This window comes from Chelonoidis abingdonii, chromosome 4 (assembly GCF_003597395.2).
Source record: "Chelonoidis abingdonii isolate Lonesome George chromosome 4, CheloAbing_2.0, whole genome shotgun sequence".
Classification (NCBI taxonomy): Eukaryota; Metazoa; Chordata; order Testudines; family Testudinidae; genus Chelonoidis; species Chelonoidis abingdonii.
In genome coordinates, this window is record NC_133772.1 from 8,505,274 (window position 1) to 8,526,814 (window position 21,541).

At 43.0% G+C, this 21,541-nt stretch overlaps 1 protein-coding gene across 9 annotated transcripts; it reads left to right on the forward strand.

Annotated features, from left to right (window-relative positions):
* Positions 1–13,875: 13,875 nt before the first annotated feature.
* On the forward strand, positions 13,876–19,293 carry SIKE1 (suppressor of IKBKE 1). Of its 9 annotated transcripts, none has more exons than XM_032766585.2 (6): positions 13,877–13,975; positions 14,660–14,881; positions 14,969–15,074; positions 15,859–16,001; positions 16,388–16,501; positions 17,152–19,293. In XM_032766585.2, the coding sequence occupies exons 1-6, from the start codon at positions 13,925–13,927 to the stop codon at positions 17,227–17,229; spliced, it is 714 nt and encodes a 237-aa protein (XP_032622476.1). In that variant the 5' UTR covers positions 13,877–13,924; the 3' UTR covers positions 17,230–19,293. The 9 variants fall into 9 exon arrangements, with proteins under 9 accessions (XP_074920896.1, XP_032622476.1, XP_032622475.1 ...); XM_032766584.2 differs by having other exon boundaries at positions 17,172–19,293; XM_032766587.2 differs by having other exon boundaries at positions 13,886–13,975; positions 14,715–14,881; positions 17,172–19,293.
* The last annotated feature ends 2,248 nt before the right edge of the window (positions 19,294–21,541 follow it).

Genomic DNA, 21,541 nt, shown 5'->3' on the forward strand with positions numbered 1-21,541 from the left:
AGCGGCGCCACTCCAGGGGGCACCCTGCCGACCCACCGAGTGTTGCTAGGGTAAAAATCTTCCGACGAACGTGCACGCGGCGCGTGCACACCTAACTGGAATGGATATGAGCAACACATCTCGAAGAACAACAGTTACAAAGGTGAGTAACCGTCTTTTCACATGTACCAAGATAAAAATATCAGAGCCAATATCTGCCAAAATGGAAATTGTCCTTCAGCATGTTCTGGAATTCTCTGCAGCCCCTAATGTAAATGGCAATGTATATGAAAGGAAAATAATTGCCTGTCTTGCACATTAGGAGTTTCCTGGCCTGCATGGGGACATGACAGAACAGTATGATCTCTGAAGACATACAAGCTCTCAATTGCTTGCTCTTCACTTTATGGCACCTTTCATGATGCAGTACAGTCATTGATGGTGACTAGAGGCCCAATCCTTCGCCACTTTTGTCAGTGGGTGCAGGCCTAGGCACTAGGAATTGTAGAATGGATGAGGGTGACTTTTGTAGTGATGTCACTTACTTATATAAAGATACTGATTATGAAGAACCAGTAGAGGAAAGAACCTGGAGAGGAAAGAACCAGAAAAAGGGTTCTAACCACATGCTGTATTGTTACGACAAAGAGAGGAATAGTCAAAGGCAGGGGTTCTCAAACTGGGTGTCGGGACCCCTCAGGGGGTCAGGAGGTTATTACATGGGGGGTCGCAAGCTGTCAGCCTCCATCCCAAATCCTGCCTCCAGCATTTATAATGGTATTAAATATATTAAAAAGTGTTTTTAAGTTATAAGGGGGGGTCGCACTCACAGACTTGCTATGTGAAAGGGGTCACCAGTACAAAAGTCTGAGAAACACTAGTCAAAGAGATCTTAATTCTTTGTTACTGTTCCTTGTTAAAGGATTTAGGAGGGCTAGGAGCATACAGCTAGTCTGTGAGAAATGTTACTGTTACCCCATCCCCTCTCCCTGGCACCTGATCCCCCTTTGTTTATTTCACTAATCTGTTGCATCTTGTCTTAATCTAAAAATGCCTGCTGAGTGGGACAGGGTCTATCTTTACTATATGTCTACAGTACCTAGCAATATGGGGCCCCAACCTGATTGGGGTTTCTAGACTCTGCTCTTATACATATAATAATAATAATCTAAAGCCCTGAAATCTGGGACGAGGGAATAGTTTTGTTTGAAATACAAGTTCATCCTGCGGTTTCCTTCTTTGGCAACTTTCAGGATTGTGCTCACTTCTGTAGCTCTGGAAACAAGATTTGTTTGGCATTTCTCAACTTTTGAGCACTTACTTGTGCAGTCTTAACCTTCCCTTTATGTATTTTTTGTACAATGCAGTTAAACCAAAAAGAAGAATAGTCTTCAGAAAGCAGAATTCTATGTTATAGCATGGGGGTGAAAACCAGAGATTGAGCTTCAGCCATGGAAATTTCATCAGGCAGCACCTTTCAGCTAGGATTTACACAGATTTCAAAAATTCCATTGCTCCGCTATGACCCAGGGAGAAAAAGCTCTGAGATACAGTGAACAACTCCTGTTTAGCATTAGAGGGTGTTCATTCTTCTCTGGAGCTTATTCCAGTTGGCTTGGTGTTAGATAATATGAAGACTCTTCTGTTTAATGTCAGAGACATCAGAGAAATCTTCCTAGTAAAATTAATAGAGAAATAATGTCAATGAAAGATATAAATTCTCATTAAGTTCTCAAATGCTTTCCTACAATAAAGTAGTGGGAAAATACTTCACTCCAGGGAGAAAGATGGTCTTGAATTATTTATTCTTAAAACACTGCATTATGTTCTCTTGCAATCATGGAAAGCAAAGTTTTATTCTTATTCTCACTATTCATCCATTATAGTGTCAGGAATTAGGACTGGGTGTTTCATAGATACCTAAGATAGTTAGGCACCCAACTCCTGCTGCATTTCAATGTGATTTGAAACTAACTTCTTTAGGCTCCTTTGAAAATCCTATCCTAGGTCTCAATCAGCTTTGGAAATGGCATTATTCCATCTACAAAGATGTGGGTGTTCAGAAACTGGGTCAGCTGGGTAGGCAGCAGAACTGGTGCAATCCCATTGTGCATGGATAGAATAGGAAACAGGAAGATTGCATACGGTGTCTGCACCCCTTCACCTCACAGAGCTGTGCTGAACTTTGCTGTTCCACGGGGGTCATTTTGAAGCACCATGACAGGAGGGGATAAGGGAGCTGGCTTCCATGATAATACAGATCCTTTGACCAAACTTCCCCACTATCCCACTTGGCAGGTGGGACAACAGCCTCAGAGCCTACTTCAGCATTGAGGCTCCAGTGGTGGCTGTGGATAGTAATGCTAACAAAATGGCGGGCTTGCTTCCCCTTCTACCATGGAACACCCGGTGCCACACTCCTATACTTGATCTAAGCACAGAAACCCAGGTTTGTTCCTGAAATATTACAATGCACAGATATTTGGGGATTTACATATAAAATTTTAAAGCACCCTTAGGGAAGTGGCCAATTTACACCTAATCAATGCTAGATCACAAATTCTTGTGATGCTGGTGAATTTAAATGAACTTATAGGGTAAGATTTGAAAAATTCAGCTCATTACAATACCAAACTATGTTTTTGTAAGTACATCAGTGAGATCCCAGACTTCAGACTTGCTTTCCATAAGGCAGAGTATCTTGACACCCTGTATTAAGCACTGCAAAAAAAATATTGTGGAATGCATCCCTCAGCATTTTATCAGGAATGGAGTGTAGCTGCAAGGACACTAAAATAGCTGGATGTATATTTCATCCATTTATCAATGATAATGTTTTTCTTTTCTTCCAGCCTGGATTCCATCTTATGGAAGTTTGTTTTAATTATATAAAGAATATTAGACTCATCAACTTAAACTATACAGTGTTACGGGTGATTTTTCCAGATTTGTCAAAACTGGGTAATTAAGATTAACAATGGGGCTGCATTTCTTAGTAACTTTGAAATCCATTTTTTCCAATGTGTACTCCTTTGTCAGTGAATTTCTGTTTTTCACAGCAATGCTACACATTAGAATATAAGGATAAGAAATTGGTAAACAGGATTTAGTCAGTGAAGGTGGAGAGTTGTGAGGATTCTGCTAAGTGCTACAGTTTTTGTCAAGGCGAGTAGCAATTATATCACAACATTACCTGCCCTTCACATTAATACCATAATCAAATAGCTTTTTAAAGTGAGCCATCCAAAAATTGCAAATTATATTTCTATAAAAATTAATTATATTTTAAGTACAATTTCTAAATTGTGAGCTGAGATAGCCAGCCTGTAAGCGCCTCAAGGCAAGAATTGTCTTTTTTGGAGCCTAATTCTTTTCTCACTTCCATTGGTGTAAATTCAGAGTATTTCCACTGAAACTAATGGATTTTCCAACTAGTGGGGATGTGAGGAGAAACACTTCCAGCCGGGGACAGAGCCCACTTCTGCCGGCAGTACTGAGAGCTAAACCAGCAGGGAATTTGGCCCATAGTTTCTTGCACCATGCTGATCCCATCACTAACAGTGATTATTGGTGCCAGTCTAATGCTGTTTTTGACTAAATGCAAGAATCTCCTGTGGTGAGGAGGCCAGTTTCTTCAGTCATTCTCAGCTACCATCCACATCTCTTCCTTCTCCTGACATCACTATACGAAGAAGGAACATTTGCTTTATTTCCACTTCTCCCAGTTCCAGCATTTTGGCTGCCAGTGGGACACCATGGATGAGGGGTGGCACACATGGCGGCACTGTTTTAAGGCACCTAGGACCAGTTCTTGAGGTTGCCCCTGGTTTTACTGACCTTGTTTTGCACTCAGGACTCTATAAAATCCCTCAATCCTGCCCAATACTGAGGAATTCTGCAGACTACTTTGTGAATTCTTTCTCTAAACTGCAAGTCTCACCAAAAAAATCCATTCCTTCCTGGTTTGTGCTGTGAGCTACACCCTTGTAAAGCACTTTACATTAATTTCCAGCGCAGAAATACTATGTGTGACTTTTCAAGATGGCCTAGAAGCATTTTGCATTGTAGCACTTTTGTTCTTTTTGGAAGCATTATTTCCATCTAGCACATGCTTTTCCTGGTAGAACCCATGTTCTATTTGACAAAATACAGCCATGTGGTTAAGAGTTATTAAAAGCATTAAAGCATTAACCTCTTGTAACCTCATTTTTCACTTTGTACACATACATAAGTGTTTAATCGAACTGAAGTTAAACACTGAAAAGTTTGAGAGGCCAACTTTATACATTCTCTTCAGTTTATACAGAGTTGATGTGATAAGAAGCCAAAGGAATTAGAAAGAAGACTCCACAGTACAGACAATGCTCATCACTTGATTTGTAGTATAAGCTTTGCTGCTGCAGTTTTAAAAGGACTGATCCATTTGTGGTGTTAGATTAAAACCTCAATTGATGAGAATTTCCAGTGTTCAAATGAGTTCTGTATTTCTGGGACATGGCTCTCTGCTCCTATGCTGCACTTCTTCTTTAACAAATTATTTTTGTCAAAATATTCTACTGGGGGAGTGGAGAGCCCAATCCTTGAGCCTGAGAGAATACAGATTGGCCTTCGTAAGGCACTTGCTGGTTCTGCCCCTTCTTCACTTGGCTCTTATATCTCAGCCAGTGAGAATCTTAAGCAGGGATGCCTTACTTCCTGAAATGGAAACCTAAAACAGTGATATACTCCATTTTACCCTTCTTCTTGGTTTTGTCCTTCTCCAGGAGTAACAGGCCTTGAATCTTCTTTAAAGTCAGAAAAATTAATAATAAATAATCATTAAAGCCCAACAGAAAGCCAAATGGCTTGAAGCCAGGTATTGTTGATGCCTGGGATGGGACAGGCCTGAGACAAAGACTATTACATAGAACTGTGTAATTATATTGCAGCAGAGGTGCTATGCCCTCTGCTGCAATATAATGGACTTGCTGATTGTCTGCTAGCTGTTGTAGTGAAGCTGTTCCTTTAGCAGACTCAGCAGACTAGAGTTAGACTAGAGTTCTTGGCACTGAAGTTCTAAATGGTTCTTAAAGTTGTATGCACTGTATGTAGGATATGGTTCGTTGCAGATGGTCTCCTGACTGTGGGACTGAACTCCTATGAACCCCATATAGTCTACATTCTTTGGGCTACACTAGCGGGGGTGGGGGGGTTGAACTAAGATATGCAACTATTCGCGTAGCTGAAGTTGAAGTATCTTAGTTCGACTTACCTGGCCGTCCTCACGGCAGCAAGTCGACTGCCGTGGCTCCCGCGTAGACTCCGCTTACTCCTCCTGCCAAGGTGGAGTACAGGAATCTATTAGTGGATTGAGACGTGATAAATCTATCCCCGATACCTCGAACACTACCCGCTGATCCGATGAGCTCTTCCTTATACTTGGCAAATAGGCAGAGTACTGTTTTTGTACATATGTACCATTGCCCTCACTGAACCATATCAGATATACTCTGTATAACAGTTCAGAGCTCTGCCAATTTGTAATGAGATGCACTGAGAAAGCTGTAGGATACCCAGTATATAGCAGAGCCTGCTACAGGTCAGATCTGAGATGCCTCAGCATCAGCAGAGTTGAGATTGGGTTAGGACTGGAACAGCAGGAGATGCTGTGGGGCAAGACAGAAATGAATTGAGAGAGTTAGTTGGAAGCCTAAAACTGGCCTAATCCTGTGTACAGTAGGTCAGGATTAAGATGCACTGATAGAACTGTAAGCCTGGAACAGTAGAGATGTGCTTTAAGTAGGACTGAGGGGCACTATGCCCATCTCAGACCAGTGTCATCAGTCTTTCACCTTCCCTCTTTCTGTAATTATAAAGCAACTATAGTATCACTGTAGCACATGTGAGCATTCATGAATGTACTTTATTCACCCAATATGAAAAAGGAAAACATACTAAAAATATTCCAAGCTTAACATTCAGCAACGAGAAGACAACTTAGAAAAATGCCCAGAAAGTAACAGAAAACTACACTATAAAACTCAGGCCGGTTTCTGCTTCCATAAAAGACCTACCATAGTCAAAGTGACATTACATTTTCCAGGATTGCCAGATGAGTCACTCTAATATGTTACTAATTATATAAATGCTGTATAAGTGTTCCAAATATGGCTGCTCAAACTATACCTAATTGACTCGTAATAAAATCCTAAAATTCAGTTGTTGATCTGAAATTGCCTTATTCAGCAATTCTTGACTAGGCCCTTTGGAATATTTGTCTCTGTGATAATAAAGAAGCTTGTATCCAGTAAAAAGCCTTCAAAATTATTATTCTGTGTCTCTTTTGACAGGTTTTGAAACATTAAGGGGTACATTTATTGAAGTATTGTAGATTTAGCTCACTATAGTCAATGGGAATCCTGTGGCTATAACTCTGCCTTATGCTTTGAAAAATGTAATATTTTGGTAATGATAATGGAAAACTAAAAGCCCTGTAGTAAAAGGTACATTAAGCATCAAGGACGGTAAATGTCACTAACAGTCGCTTCACTTAGCAAATAAGTAACAGAGATCCAAGTCAGCATAACAGAAATTCTGTTATTTTAACTTGGAGGATGTTTACTGTGAAAAGGAACAAACAAGAATATTAGATAAGATGACAGATCAACAGAACTCAGACCAGAATTTATCAAACAGTGTTTAAGGGGATATTTAAACAGGTAACCAGAACCCCTTTGGGTCAAGGATGTGTGCCCTGCTGCAAATATACAATGCTGCATGGCACTGGCATTCATTATATACCAACAAAAGTAGTAAATACTGAGTCAAAATCATTCCAAGAGAATTCCATTAACTGAGTGCTACATTAGGGATTAATTTTATTTATTATGTTTAAAAAAAAACAGTCTTTTAAAATTGCTTATATTCTAATGTTCTTAATTAGGGGAAATGTGTATTGTAGTCATCTTCATTAAGCTTTATTTTCTCTAGACAAAAACATGTTAAAAAGACTTAATAGTCTAATTTGTTTTTATTCTGCTTTTCAAGCTATGTCTGCAGTGAGTGCCCATGGGGGCGGAGGGGAAGGGAAACAACGCTAAGGAACTGTTTTCCGAGAAATCTGAGTTTGTTTAGAAAATACATTTTCTAGTTCAAGAGACTCAATCACAAAACAGATATGTATTTATACACAACCTATTAAGTGAACTAAACCAGAGAAATTTTAGGGTCATCTTTATGCAAGGATGTCACCACATAATTTTCACAATGGTACTGGGAGTTCCACCTATGCAACCCGGCAGAGTGGGGTGCAGGCGGTGCTTACCTCAAACGGCTCCTGGAAGCAGCGGTATGTCCTCCCTCTGGCTCTGACGTGGAGGTGTGGCCAAGCATCTCTGCTGCTTGCTGCCTTGTCTGCAGGTGCCACCCCTACAGCTTACATTGGCCACAGTTCCCAGCCAATGGGAACTGCGGGGGTGGTGCTTTGGGTGGGGACAGCATACGAAGTGGAGCTGTTGGCTGCCCTACATGTAGGAGCCAGAGAGATATGCCGTTCCTTCCAGTAGTCATGCGGAGCAGCCCCCGACCCTGTTCCCCAGCTGGAGCCGGAGCAGGGCAAGCGCCAGATCCCGCTCCCCAGCAGGAGCTCGAGAGCCAGATTAAAACAGTGGCAGTTTGCCCACCCCTGTTTTAATGGAATGCTAAACTATTATATTGTTCAGCCACTAGGTGGCTCTGTGTGTAAACTACCTTATTTAAATAAATCTCATACCTGGCAAAGCATTAAAGGCACAGACCAATTCCATGGGTGCTCCAGCCCTGGAGCATCCACAGGGAAAAATTGGTGGGTGCTTAGCACCCACCGGAAGCTCCCCGCCGTGCCACACCCGCTCCAGCTCCCCTCCACTCCACCTCCACCCCTGAGCATGCCACCATGTCCTGCTTCTCCCCCCTCCCTCCCAGCACTTGTGCCGCGAAACAGTTGTTTCGTGTGGCAAGCCTGGGAAGGAGGGGAGAGGAGGGGGAACGCGCTTGGGGGAGCAGGCGGGGCGGGGATTTGGGATAAGGTCCAAAGGGGCAGGGAGGGGGCAGAGTCGGAGGGGCGCGAGCACCCACTGCCACCAATGAAAGTTGATGCCTGTGATTAAAGGATCTTATGATGAAAACACCTGGTGCAAGCTCTGTGACCATATCTGGTACAGAGAAACACGGCATGGTGTCAGGAGTAAACGAAGAACAGTAACAGAAGGAACAGCAACAGAGGTTGCAGGATCTCATCAACATGCCACTCATCAATGCTCCAGGGAACTTCAGCTTTGACAAACCTTCACAATGGACAGACTGGAAGCAATATTTTGCAAGATTTTGAATTGCAAACAAACTCCACAAAGAAACTGGAGATATACAGATATCTAATTTATGCTAGAGGGAACCAAGCAGAACATATATTTCAATCCTTTGACTTCACTGAAAACAGCCACAAAGGTGACTGTGAAAGATTTCTGGCTATGTTTGATGCATACTTTATACCCCAGATAAATGTTTATGAAAGAGCATGTTTTCCCCCAATAAATTCAAGAATGAGGGGGAAATGTTGAATGTTTTATAAGAGCTGTGCATACATTGGCTGAAAACTGTGATTTGGGGAATGCAAAACATGAAAATATCAGAGACAGGTTGATTACTGGGTTACCAGATACAGAACTTTCACAGCAGCTACAGTTCAAGAGGGATTTAACTCTATCCATAGCTATATTGAGAGCAATGTATTCTGAGCTGATGAGACAGCAAAACCTAGAGCAACCTGACAAATTTGAAAAACGTGAAACTAGCCAGAGGCACATAGTATGATATATGCATGAAATATGAACATTTTGCATCAGTTTGCCACACCAAAGCAGTTAGGAGATTGACTCATATTACAGACAATCAAGAGCCATTGTTTCTAGGACCTATGATGTGTGATGGTATACAGCCTGCCTGGAGAAGGAAACTGAATATTCAGGGCAAGACTACTGACTTTAAAATTGACTCAGGAGCTGACTTCTCAGTTATCTGTGGTTCAAACAGGGTTTAAAAAAAGAACTAGATAAATTCATGGAGGATAGATTCATCAATGGCTATTAGCCAGGATGGGCAGGAATGGTGTCCCTAACCTCGTTTGCCAGAAGCTGGGAATGGGTGACAGGGAATGGATCACTTGATGATTACCTGTTCTGTTCATTCCCTCTGGGGCACCTGGCATTGGCCACTGTCAGAAGACAGGATGCTGGGCTAGATGGACTTTGGTCTGACCCAGTATGGCCATTTTTATGTTCTTATCTCAGAAGGGATTTACAATCACTTTCAACCCTCCCATAGTTTAAGACACCTGAAAGAGCTCTGACTAGTCCTGGAGGTATTTTGAACTGCAGGTTTCAGTTCACCACAGAAATAACATACAAATACAAAAGCTTTACATTCAGAGTGCATATGATCAAAGGATCAAAGAGCACCAGCCTTCTCAGATGCAGTGTGGCCACCCTGATGGGCCTATTGAGACAGGTGGAAGAACTTGGAGGATTTGATGACATTGGACTTTTGAAAGGAGATCCAGTATAAATCAACTTAAGAGACAACGTTGAACCATATAGTTTACAAACACCTCTACCAAAGAGACCTTGGGAGAGGTTAGCTGCAGATTTATGCAAAATCAGAGGACATCATTATCAGGTCATACTGGCCTATTTTCTCAGGTACATAGAAATAATGTAATTAAAGACATAAGATTTGCAGTATTACCGAGAAACTGAAGTGCACTTTTTCTCACTTTGGTCTTCCAGAACAACTAGTGATGGACAATGGACCACAATTCACTGCAGCAGAATTTAAGTCATTCCAAACTAAGTATGATTTTGATCATATTATCAGCGGAGCACTTTACCACCAACTGAATGGAGAGGCTGAGAGAGTTGTATAGATAGCTAATAAAACCCTACAGCAGGAATATCCATTCTGTGCTCTTCTGAGTTACAGATCAACCCCAATAGCAGTTACTGGATATAGTCCAGCACTGTTCCTGATGGGAAGACAAATCAGAACAGATGTTGCAGCTTTGGAAAAGAATCTATCTCCAATGTCGCCAGACATGAAGAGAGTGGCCAAACCAGATAAAAAGGCTAAAATTATTTAGAAACACTTTTACAGCCGATGTCACTCAGAGAACTGCGAGGTCCAGAATATGGTGACCATGTTCATGTCAAATTGGATGGAGAAAAAGGATGGACAACTCTAGCTGTCATGCTGAAAAAGGATTCAGCGCCCAGATCATATGTAATCGAGACTAACAATGGAGTTCAACAGAAACCATCAACATCTACAGTTTGTTCCTCAAAAAGAACAATCAGCAGAGTAAACTCTGTAGATGGCAGAGGGAGAACAAGAAGACTCGAGGATTCCAGTAGGGTGACCAGATGTCCAAATTTTATAGGGACACTCCCAATTTTTGAGTCTTTTTCTTATATAGGCTCCTATTACCCTCTACCCTCTGTCCCGATTTTCCACATTTGCTGTCTGGTCACCCTAGATTCCAGACTGAGCAGAGACTGTCATTACAACTAATTAACAGCCAGATGACCTTACATGTTCAGGTCATGTAGTTAGAAAACCAGTATGATTCAAAGACACTTAACAGACTGATATGTATTGAACTTCAAAAACCATATAATAGTGTAAATATTATAAATGGTAGGAATGTGGAACTTAAAGGGGAAGATGTATTATATTGTTCAGCCACTAGGTGACATTGTATGAAATACCTTATATAACCTCAGCCATGCCTGGAAGAGCATTCAAGGATCTTATGATGGATGGAATGCATCTGGTGTGTATAAGAAATCTCCTGTGACCAGCCCATATCTGGTACAGAAGTACATGGCAGGCCTGATCATCCAAGCCGTCTGCATGTGCAATTCCCACTGAAATCATGAAAGACTTTAAAAACTGGGCCTCAAAACTCCTGGAGAAAGAGACTGTGTTCCCATGTTTTGAACAGCACTGAGCAGGATGTCGGTGCTGTACAAATTATAATGGGGTGTAACTTCATAGCATGCACAATATCCTAGGTTTCAAACATGCTCATATACAAGCACCTAGAGGCCACAATCAGGAATCAGAGCCGCAGTGTGATAGACACTGTTTACATATATAATTATATATTGATACAATAAAAATATATGCATCTTACATAAGGTTTATCCACACTGGTTTGGGGTGTGCTGCATAACTAAATGTGTGACCAGGTCACTTGTGAGTAACAAACTTTCCCAAACTCATTGTGATGAAATTTCCAGAAAGTCTGTCCCATCATGGACATCATGTGCGTACAGCTGCCTCACATTGAGATGTGTGTCTCAGAAGATGCACACCAGATCCACCAAGGCACCACTATCTGAGCTGTCCACTCTTCATGTTATGACTTTTACTGCACATCCTTGTGATACAACATTGTCACTCTGTGTGTGTGTGCACGTGCATGTTTTTCAATAGTATTTACAATAGAACCTCAGTGTTATGAACACCAGAGTTACAAACTGACAGGTCAACCACACATCTCATTTGAATCAGAAGTACACAATCAGGCAGCAGCAGGGACAAAAAAAGAGAAGCAAATACAGTACAGTACTGTGTTAAACATAAACTATTAAAAAAGTAAAGGGAAAGTTTAAAAAAAGATTTGACAAGGTAAGGAAACTTTCTGTGCTTGTTTCATTTAAATTAAAATGGTTAAAAGCAGCATTTTATTTCTGCATAGTTGTTTCAAAGCTGTATTAAGTCAGTGTTCAGTTGTAAACTTTTGAAAGAGCAACCGTAACATTTTGTTCAGTTACAAACATTTCGGAGTTATGAACAACCTCCATTCCCGAGGTATTCGTAACTCTGAGGTTCTACTATACATAGATGGTCAAGTCAAGGTGTCAGTCTCAGTGTCTTAAGTCAACAGCTGAGAGAAGGGCACTGTGCCAGTTCACAAGTGAACCAGGCAACCCTTGCTGATGGGCCCAGTCTGCAAGTATGTGGCCTACATCTTCTAGCTGGCTGCAGTGCCAAAGGGGCTGTCAAGAGGGCTCCATGTATAGTCATTAGCAACACATCTAATCAGGGCACATCTGGAGTGATTGAGTGCCACTCAAAGGTGGGATGACATCACACAAAGGCATGATGACATTGTGATGCTGGCAGGCCAGATGCCAGCTCTTGCCCAGGCTACTGGCATTCGTTAAGAACTAACAAACTCGTAGCTGGAGTTCAGACCAGTTCATCCGTATGTTAGTTTTCCTCAAAACAGCTGTTAGTCTGATAAGAATGTATTTAGTGTTTAGACTCTGTGAAACGCTTGTAAGCTTCTGCATGCATTAATCTCACTTGTAATGTCAGTATTCCATGCTATAAGAAAATATGTACATTTTGCTTTATACCTTTGAAAACGTTTGTTCTGAACTTGCAAACCCAGGCACAGGAATGGTCCCGCGCCCAGCCAGAAGAACTATCAAAATCTCATGGGCCATCAAGGCACAGCATCTGGTTAATAGCCTTATCAGACCTGGGAAATGCTATGTGCAAGGAAGCTGAATGAAGGAAATAAAACAAAACCACAGGAAAATGTTTTGTCTGTCTGCACACTGACCCAGCTAGCGACCCCCGCAAAGCCGGAAATTGCAGGACTGCCTCCTGGGCACGCCCTGCCAGACACCTGGCCTTGGCAATCGCTGACACGCTCAGCAGTTCGATGACAACTCGTTTGTGTTGCTCGCTTTGGCCTGTAACAAGCCACCTGCGATGGGCTGCTGCAGCAGCAGCTGCCGGCTCCTAGCGGCCCAGACTCAGCGCCTGGTCAGAAGGTGAAGAATGAAGTAGAACCAGTCTATCTAGGTGTGACCTTAGACCATACACTGAGTTACCATGCCCACCTGAAGACAGCAGTTAAGATGTGCAACAATCTTCTTAGCAAACTGACAGGTTTGTCTTGGGGTGCTTGTGCTCCAGCTTTGTAGACGTCAGCTCTTGCCACCTTGTATTCGGTAGTAAAGTACTGCGCACCAGTTTGGTCACACACAAAACTGGTGGATACACGGTTACATGGCGCCATGTGTATCATCCCTGTGTCCAACTCCTGCCCCATGGCTCCCAGTTCTGAGCAATATTGCTCCTCCTCATATCAGATGAAAGGTTGCCACTGGCTAGTTACTGGAGAACGTACATGCCAACTCAAGCCTGCCACTGCACAGTGACTTTTTTAAACCACCAGGTGCAAGTTTGGTGTCACATCACCCATTATGGTCTTATCCACCCTGCCAGGATGTTAGGATAGAAACACTCTGGCAAGAGGAATGGATTGTTTACATCCCCCACCAGTCCCTCATTGCCAACCCCACAATCTGTCAGCTTGGGTTTGAACTCCCGCATCACCAGTGGTCCCTGGTGAACAGGTTCCGGACTGGGCAAGATCTCTGTGCAGCCAATGAGTGTCGCTGGGCCATCATGACAGCCCTTTGTGCAGCTGCAGCACAACAGAGAGGCTGCCGCACATTGTCGATGACTGCCCACTGACTTGACCTGCATCACACCACTGAAGATGCCAGGGCTTGGCTGGGTGACTCTGCACACGCTAGGTAAATAAAAGCCCGGGCCCGGGACTGACAGGTGGGGGGCCGACCCGCAAGCCAGCGTGGCTGGGCAGCAGCCCAGGCTGGAGGCAGGGCTGGGGTCACGGGGTGGGGTGGGAGGCAGAGGTCGGGGGTTAGTTATCATGGGAGAATCCCGCCCACGTGGAGCCTGTCTGCACCAGTAACTCCAGCGTGACCCTGAGCGAGCGCTGGGGAAAGATCTGCCCATGCAAATTGCACCCAAGCCAGGGGCGGGCACTACACATGCGCAGATGCCCGTAGCCCGCGGAGGTGCCAAGACCCGTCCTAGGGAGATAGCACGCATGCGCAGTCCCCCGGGACCAGGTGGGGGCGCGGAAGCGGTGGCTGAAGAGGTGAGTGTCCGCGCGCCGGGTTTCCTTTGCCCCCGCCCCTCCTCGCCTCGCTGCTAGTCCGCCCTACGTCCGTGGGGGGGGCCTAAGTAGCGTCCATCGCCGCGGCCTCGGGCACCCGCTCGAGCCCCTACCTATCCCCGCGTGAGCGCTCGGCCCCCGGCCCGGCCGCAGCACCTGCCATTGCCTCAGCGCCCTGCGGCCGGGACCGGATCTCGCCCCGCTCGGCCTGGGGTAGCCGCGCTGCGTTGAGGGTGTGTGTGGCCGTGCCGGGGGGTGGCAGCGCTGGGGGTGGTTGCGCTGTGGGGGGGGGTGTGTGGCTGTGCCGGGGGGTGGCAGCGCGTGGCGGGGTGGGGGTGGTGAGTGCAGCTGTGCTGGGGATAGCTGGAGTTGGGGGGACGTTGCCAGCACTCCAGGATTGTCCTGGAGTCTCCAGGAATTAAAAGATTAATCTTTAATTAAAGATGATATTATGTGATGAAACCTCTAGGAATTCATCCAACCAAAGTTGGCAACCCAGGGGCCAGCAGAGCTAGGGCAGTTCCCCAGCTGTGCTACAGAATCAAGGGACAAGCCCTACACAGCAGTCCTGGGAGAAACACTCCCAGCATAGTGTCCTCGGCATTCCCTGGCCTCCCCAAACGTGTCCTGTTAAAGGCTAATCTCCTATTAATTCACCTGGCACAGGAGGGCATGTTTCCCACATGGGAAGCAGGTGCCTACTACTGCTGTTTGTTCTCAGTGCTCACTATGACCTGCACAATAGAGAAGATCTTAACAGATGCCAAGACCTTGCTTGAAAGACTGAAAGACCATGATAATGCAGCAGAGTCTCTCATTGATCAGTCTACTGTCCTCCATAAACGGGTGGCAGCCATGAAGGAGATTGGAACGTCACTATCAGAAAAGGTTAGTACAGGAGACGCCATTCTTCTATGCAAAAGAGTTGTACAAATGTATGTTATCCTTGGTAAAAGTGTCCCTTTGTTTTGCAAGTACCAAGAAGATGCAACTGATCTGAAGGACATATCTAAATACAAACCTCACATTTTGTTATCGCAAGAAAACACACAAATCAGAGACTTGCAACAGGAAAACAGAGGTTAGTAGTCTAGATCTACATGGGTGCTCTTCACACTTGAATGTCTAGCACCTTTAGAATAGTAAATGATATACCTATAAGCAGCATAACATGAAAGAGAATGCAGATTCACCAAAATACCTAGCATCTTGTGCTTAACTGTATGTGCAAAGGTAAGGTATCACCAACAAATATGACTTTACATTTTACTCAGTAGCTTCTTATAATTCTTAAGTGGTATAACTGAGGGAAAGTCATTAAGATGTGGAACTTTCTTAACCCTGTCACTAAGGTCCCAGAAGAAAGAATCCCTTCAGTGAAGTTTCTTGATGGGGTTTTATTGTGAAGAAAGTGTGTTAAAGGTGGGAGCTTAGAAACATGCATCTTGGAAACACCTGTAATGACTTGAGGAACAATGAAAATAAAGGCATCCATCTTCTATGAAAAGGCTATTTCTTCTCTAGAGTCTATTATATTAAATAAAATGTTTGCTGCATGAATAAAACGTAAGGGTCCTGAAGCCAGTAACTTTTCCATCATAGTGTAATGTATTGGTTTATTTATCTCTAGATTGTAATCAAATGTGCAATTGTAGGTAGAGGGATATTGGGTTGCTTGAGAACTTTACAGTATGTTCTTTTTAAAATAATTTAATTGAACAGGAAGTGTGGGAGATTTTACACACCTGCTAAGAACTTGCCTTTATTAAGTCTATGTGTATAATGGAAGGTAATCTCATGTAACTGTAGTGAGGAAGGTGCCCTTCAAGACTGTTGTTTCATGATGATTGTATTGTATGTTGTAGAATTGTGGATTTCCTTAGAGGAACATCAAGATGCTTTGGAACTTATCATGAGCAAGTACAGGAAGCAGATGTTACATTTAATAATGGGAAGAAAAGATGTGGATGCTGAGCCAGTCCTAAAAGTGCATGAGGCTCACTCTTTGGTAAGTTAGGGAGGGCGGTACTCATGATTTTACCTGTTTCTGGCAAGTGTTGGGAATAAAGTTTGTACTTTAAAAACCCTGTGCTTTGCCAGTATTGTTTACCTTTATCTTTGCTATGTATCCTTCCCCACAAACAATTCTGCTCTGAAATATCCTTCCTGATTCCATAAGCCACGGAACCTCCTGCATCTTCCGTTACTTCCTATAAACTCTGTAACAATAACCGAGAGTTCCATGCCAACGTCAACTTAATAAAATCTACATTTTAAAAAGGAACAAGTAGGACTATTTGTCCTACTTGTAGGTATTGAAAAAGTATTTGGAAGATGTAAAACAGTGTCACTGTGAACTGAGCATAATATTGTCCTGCTTCATTGTATTTGCAGGAAATTGAGAGTCACGTAGACAGAATCTGTGAGATGGGGGAAGCAATGAGAAAAGCTATTCAGGTGGATGATGATCAATTCTGTAAAATTCAGGAAAAACTAGCCCAGTTGGAGGTAAGACTTTGCTGTGACTTTGAAGTTGGCTGTGAGATGGACCTGTTGCCTACTCGTACTCACTAAGGGTAAATCTAGATTTTGGGATATTGACTGATTCAGAGAGATCTTTTCTACTTCATAGAGGGATATGACCCAGGCTGGCTTTTTAAAGGGAAATCCTAGCAATCTCTTTAATATTTTGCATACAGTAAGTAAATGTTAGAAAAAACACACCAAATAGCAAACAACTTTAGAACGACACGTCTTTCTATATTTAATATTTCTGTAGCAGTCAGCAACTAGGATTTTACTTCATAGAGGCTGCTGTTTTGTATAATATGCACTAATCCTGTTCTGAAATGCTTCTTCTATTCATGGAGAGCAGAAAGTAAGAGACAGAGAGATACCCCATCTGTGCTCACTATTTTTGTGTCTGGTGACCAAAATAAAACATTTAGAAGTGGAATAAAGAGCACAGCCACTATGCCTCTCCATTCACCCAAAGTTCTTCTGTGGTGTGTGTGTGGGGGGGTGTCTGTATGTGTAGAATTAAAAGATTTTAGTTCCCCTCTCTGCCAGTGCAGAGATGTTCCTCACTGTACAATTTCAGTATTTTAGAGCTATATAGTACTGTCATTTAACTATGAATTAGTTCATTTCTGTTTTAGCCAAAATGTCGATTTTGCAGCTTGAAAATAAAGAGCTGCGGAAGCTGTTATCCATCAGCAAAGAAACTATCGAGATGAGGCGAGAGGAGCTGCCTGATATTGCATCTCAAGCCACAAAATAACTCTCTCTCTCCAAACTCTTGACTTTTAAAACTCTATGGAAATCAACCACTGTACAGGAAAACGTTTCATCTTAGTTATGTTTTATTACTTCATGTGTTTCCTGATATCCCTGTCAGATGTCACCCTCTGATGGCAATGGTTTGCATTGCTGCTCAGTCTTAACAGTGTACAGCAGCTTAACAATGAGGTATTAATGCAGCTATACTCCTTGCAATTGGTCGTTTCCTCTCATGAAGAATGATTCTGGATCAGCCCCAATGGGAGACATCTAACTCTGTAGGCAGCAATTCAGATCCACTTTAGCATTCTTACTTCATTGGTGGTTACAGAGCATTTTACAAGTTGTGATTTTTTTTTTATCTAATAGATATGAGTGAAAGCATTTATTGGAGTAGTTGTCTTGTAAATATTAAACATCAGACATTTAATTTTGCTTTAAATAATTCTCCAAACAGCATTTGGCTGGGTTAACAATGTCACTTAGATACAGACTCTCTGCTTTTTATTGTAAACAGACCCAGAGAATGGCAGAGCTGTAGTTTAGCATGTTTTCTAGCTCTTGTGTTGGAAGGAGTGAACACACCCAAAGCCCAAAAAACTAGGTAATGTTTAAAAGGCATCACTCTTAATCCAGAAACGATCAGTTTTTAAATGCAGGCTTTCTATCCCTGTTAGCAAGTATTCAGAAGATTTCTTTTCATGAATTAATACTAAACGTCTCAGTTCCAAGAAGAGTATAATTATTACTTCATCCTCTTCTGTGAGTGAGGGTTTTGTTGGACACAGATGGATATAGGCCGTGTGTTTTTGATTGGGAGAGAATTCCTTCCCTCACTTCAGCACAACTTTGGCAAGTGTGAGTTGGGTAGAGACAAGGGCTTTCTAGAAAGGAAAATAATGGGAGAAAAATTCTCTTCTCCTTTCTTCCATCTCAGTTGAAGAATAAATGAAATAACTTAGTACGCTATTTTTCTGAAGAACTCCGTGCTTTGAGATCAGACAGCAATTTTCTGCATTCCTCTCATGGCTGGGCGACCTCAAGGTCATTTTTATCATCATGCTTCAGTGTAGAGATGCAAACAGAGTGATTATTTATCATGGATCTTGCTTTGAGATGTGTGCTGTGAGATTGGCATAAATGCATTCCACCTCATGACACCACACTGGTTTGTACAGCAGCTTGATTAAGATGTGGAGTTTAAGGAATTGGAAGCTGAGCAGCAGTCACCCTCTCAGACAATCATCACTGAAATCCTTACTAGCAAGAGGAGTCAAGAGGGTGCTCTTTTAATGAGTACTTCTGCTATTCCACCTTTCTAAAAGTAAATGTTCACTGTAGAATCTGAAAGCCTAAATGTATTGTTGAGTGTGACTTATTGCTGTTGGAAGGATTTCCAGAAGAGCATAAGGGTGCTTAACTTTCAATGAAGTCAGTGAATTAGATGCCTAACTGTTGAAAATCCAACCTTTCATCACAGTACCTGAACTTCAGTCCAAGAGCAAAATACCTGCCTGTTGCTTCACTTCCCACAATTTATCTTGTGGAAGTGCTGAGGAATAATTTGGCACCTTTCCAGGTCCTGTATGACCATACTGCAACCACCAGGAACTGGGATCCTGAATACAGAATGTGGAATTGACAGGAAAACTGCTGCTACTCTGTGCTATACAAACATAGACTAATTAGTAGAAACTGGTTCAAGTTTAGTAGAAACTTCCTTAGCACCAGTTGTAGCTTTATGCCTTTAAATATGCCATCAGTGCCACTTTCAGTGCCAAATGAGTTCCTGTAATGAGCAGATATATGTTCAGTTTGTTTGATTCTGATTTATACTGTAAATATTCTAAGGGATGAGATACTATAAATAAATTAGTGTTACTGTAGTGTGCTAAGATAATTCTTTCTCATTTGCCTGCTCTAATCGGTCAGCTGACTTGAAACAGTTTTCTTTACGTCTCAGGTTTATCAAGTATGTATATTGGCTTTTTATTTTTCTTGAAATAAATCTCAAAGTATTACCATGTGACTATGTTTTGTATAGATGGCTATCTACCAACACTTGTAACCCCATGCAACGTAATTACTTTGACTATTGAAGAAGTTATAACAGAGGCAAAACAAAAATGAGTGCTCTGTGCATAAACATCCAGTTTGCATGAGAAAAAAGGAGTTAGTTCCACTAATACAACAAGGAAGCTGGTGGCACCTTAAAGTCTAACAGATTTATTTGGGCTTAATTTTTTGTGGGTAAAAAACCCAGTTCTTAAGTGCCACGGGCCTCGTTTTTTTTGTAGATACATACTAACATGGCGACCACCTGATACAGTTCCAGTAATGTGGCCTTTGATTTCTATGAGGGGGTGACATATTGTAGCTGTCTGTCAGATTTGACTGAGGAACGTGCTCTGAATGCTTTTACATTGCAAGCTCTCAGAGGCACAGGACTGTATTCCTATATCTCCACATAACTTCTAGCACATGATGAGTTTTACTGTAATACCAGGGCTGTGCACTGGTAAAATTACATATGTTTATATTGTATGAGACCATATATTCCCCTGCTGTAGCTTTGCTGTAAGAGTGAAGTGCTCTTATGGCTATTGATGGTGGAAGTTCTGTAACTGGGGGCCAGCAATGGAAAAGCCCTGCTTCCCCTCCCTATCAACACAAGATTAAATGGGCTATCCACATCTGAAAGACCACTTTGTTCGTTCTGTTGCTTTCTACTTAGCACTGTAATCTATGGAGAGAAAGGATACAACCCCTTCTCCCAAAACTTTGAAATGTCTCTTTAGACAAAGTAGGACCCAATTGAAAAAAACTTGTAAAGAACAGCTATCAAATCCTTATTTCTATTCCTAATAATTTTGTTTAGTCCCCCCCCCCCCAACTTTTCAGGACTGAACTTTTCTGACCCTTAACAGAGTAACAGGGCAAATCCATGCAGCATCAGAATCTTTGGTTTCTTTCTGATGCTTCATTTCTTGGAGTTATTTCAAACTTTTATGGGAGCAAAGGAATCCTGCATTTTAATTGTTGTGCTGCTTCTGTCCCTGTTAACAATCCAAAAAAGTAGAACAGCTGTCTGTAACATGGTATGGATATTTCCAGGAATAGATCTATTGCATAGGGCAAGATCTGCACTTTAACATCTCATGACTGACACTGAAAGGCTATTTTGAAATAATACTTTCATCCTGGATAGTAGAGCACTCAGTGGCTTTGTAAGTTACTGTAAATAATTTTCAAAGGCTTAGAACTGAATGCTGTCAAAGATCGAGGTTACACAACTGCAGCTGACTCTTTTCTAGAAAAGCAAAGCTAGACTGATTAACTTCATTGCTGTGAGCACAGTTGAAAGTGTGAAAGCTGGCTGACCCCCCCCCCCCAATAGATGACAAGTGGCCAGTGAGCGGGGGGGGGGTGGGGGGGGCGTGAGTACTTTTCATGGACACAGTGCAAAACTTCAGGCTACTATCTCCTTTCCTCTGCCTCAAGGCAGGAAGATCCTGCTCCAAACCAGTCAGTAATACCCAGATAATGGGAACATGACATTTTACACTTACCAATCAAGTATTAACACACAAGGGTTTTTGTCTGAATGTGTATGAAAGGTTTGTGAAGTTTGTGTAAGACAGAGTCTTTTGTACCCAGGTACAGGCTCTCCTTTTTCTGCAGAATAAAGCATTTTTCCTTATCCCTTTCAGGCTGTTAATTGGCTCTCATCTAGGCAGACCTGATATTTCGGTAACAAAAGCCACAATATAGAGCTAATGCTGGTTTAAGCCTGTTGGCGCCAGTCTTGAACTGGTGTAAAATGCACCAGCCCTGCCTTCCCCTCTGTACAGAGAGCCTGGGGCCTGGCGGACTGTTGCTGAAGGGGCCAACCGGAGCAGGCGCTTGGTGCAGGAGGCAGAGGGGCTGTCTTGAGCAGGAGGACTGGCCTGCCCCTACCTGCAGCCTGTCTGGCACTGAGCCAAGACACGCCCCGCACGCGGAAACCCTTGTTGTTTTGCCTTGCCCGAGTCCCGCGCCGCCACCAGGGGGCGCTGCCGCTTCTCGCCTTGCGGGCTGGCCCTGGGGTTCCTCGGCCGCGCTGCCTAGCAGCGGCCTGGGCACACGGAGCCCTCGGGGCTGCGCACGCGCGACCACCAGTTGCTGTCACGGGCTTAGGGCCCTAACGCCTCGCCCGTTCGCTTCGCTTCTCGCACAAGCGCACATCGCCCCCTCCCACGGGGGAGGGGGGGTGGACACATGCGCACTGTC

What these genes read in the sequence shown, in the direction of transcription:
- SIKE1 (XM_075064793.1), top strand. Translation starts at nt 14,450, where the DNA reads ATGAAACCTCTAGGAATTCATCCAACCAAAGTTGGCAACCCAGGGGCC. An exon ending in CTTGCAACAGGAAAACAGAG is followed by an intron (nt 15,075 to 15,858) that starts GTTAGTAGTCTA and finishes TGTATGTTGTAG; the next exon opens with AATTGTGGATTTCCTTAGAG. An exon ending in AAAAACTAGCCCAGTTGGAG is followed by an intron (nt 16,502 to 17,171) that starts GTAAGACTTTGC and finishes TCGATTTTGCAG; the next exon opens with CTTGAAAATAAAGAGCTGCG.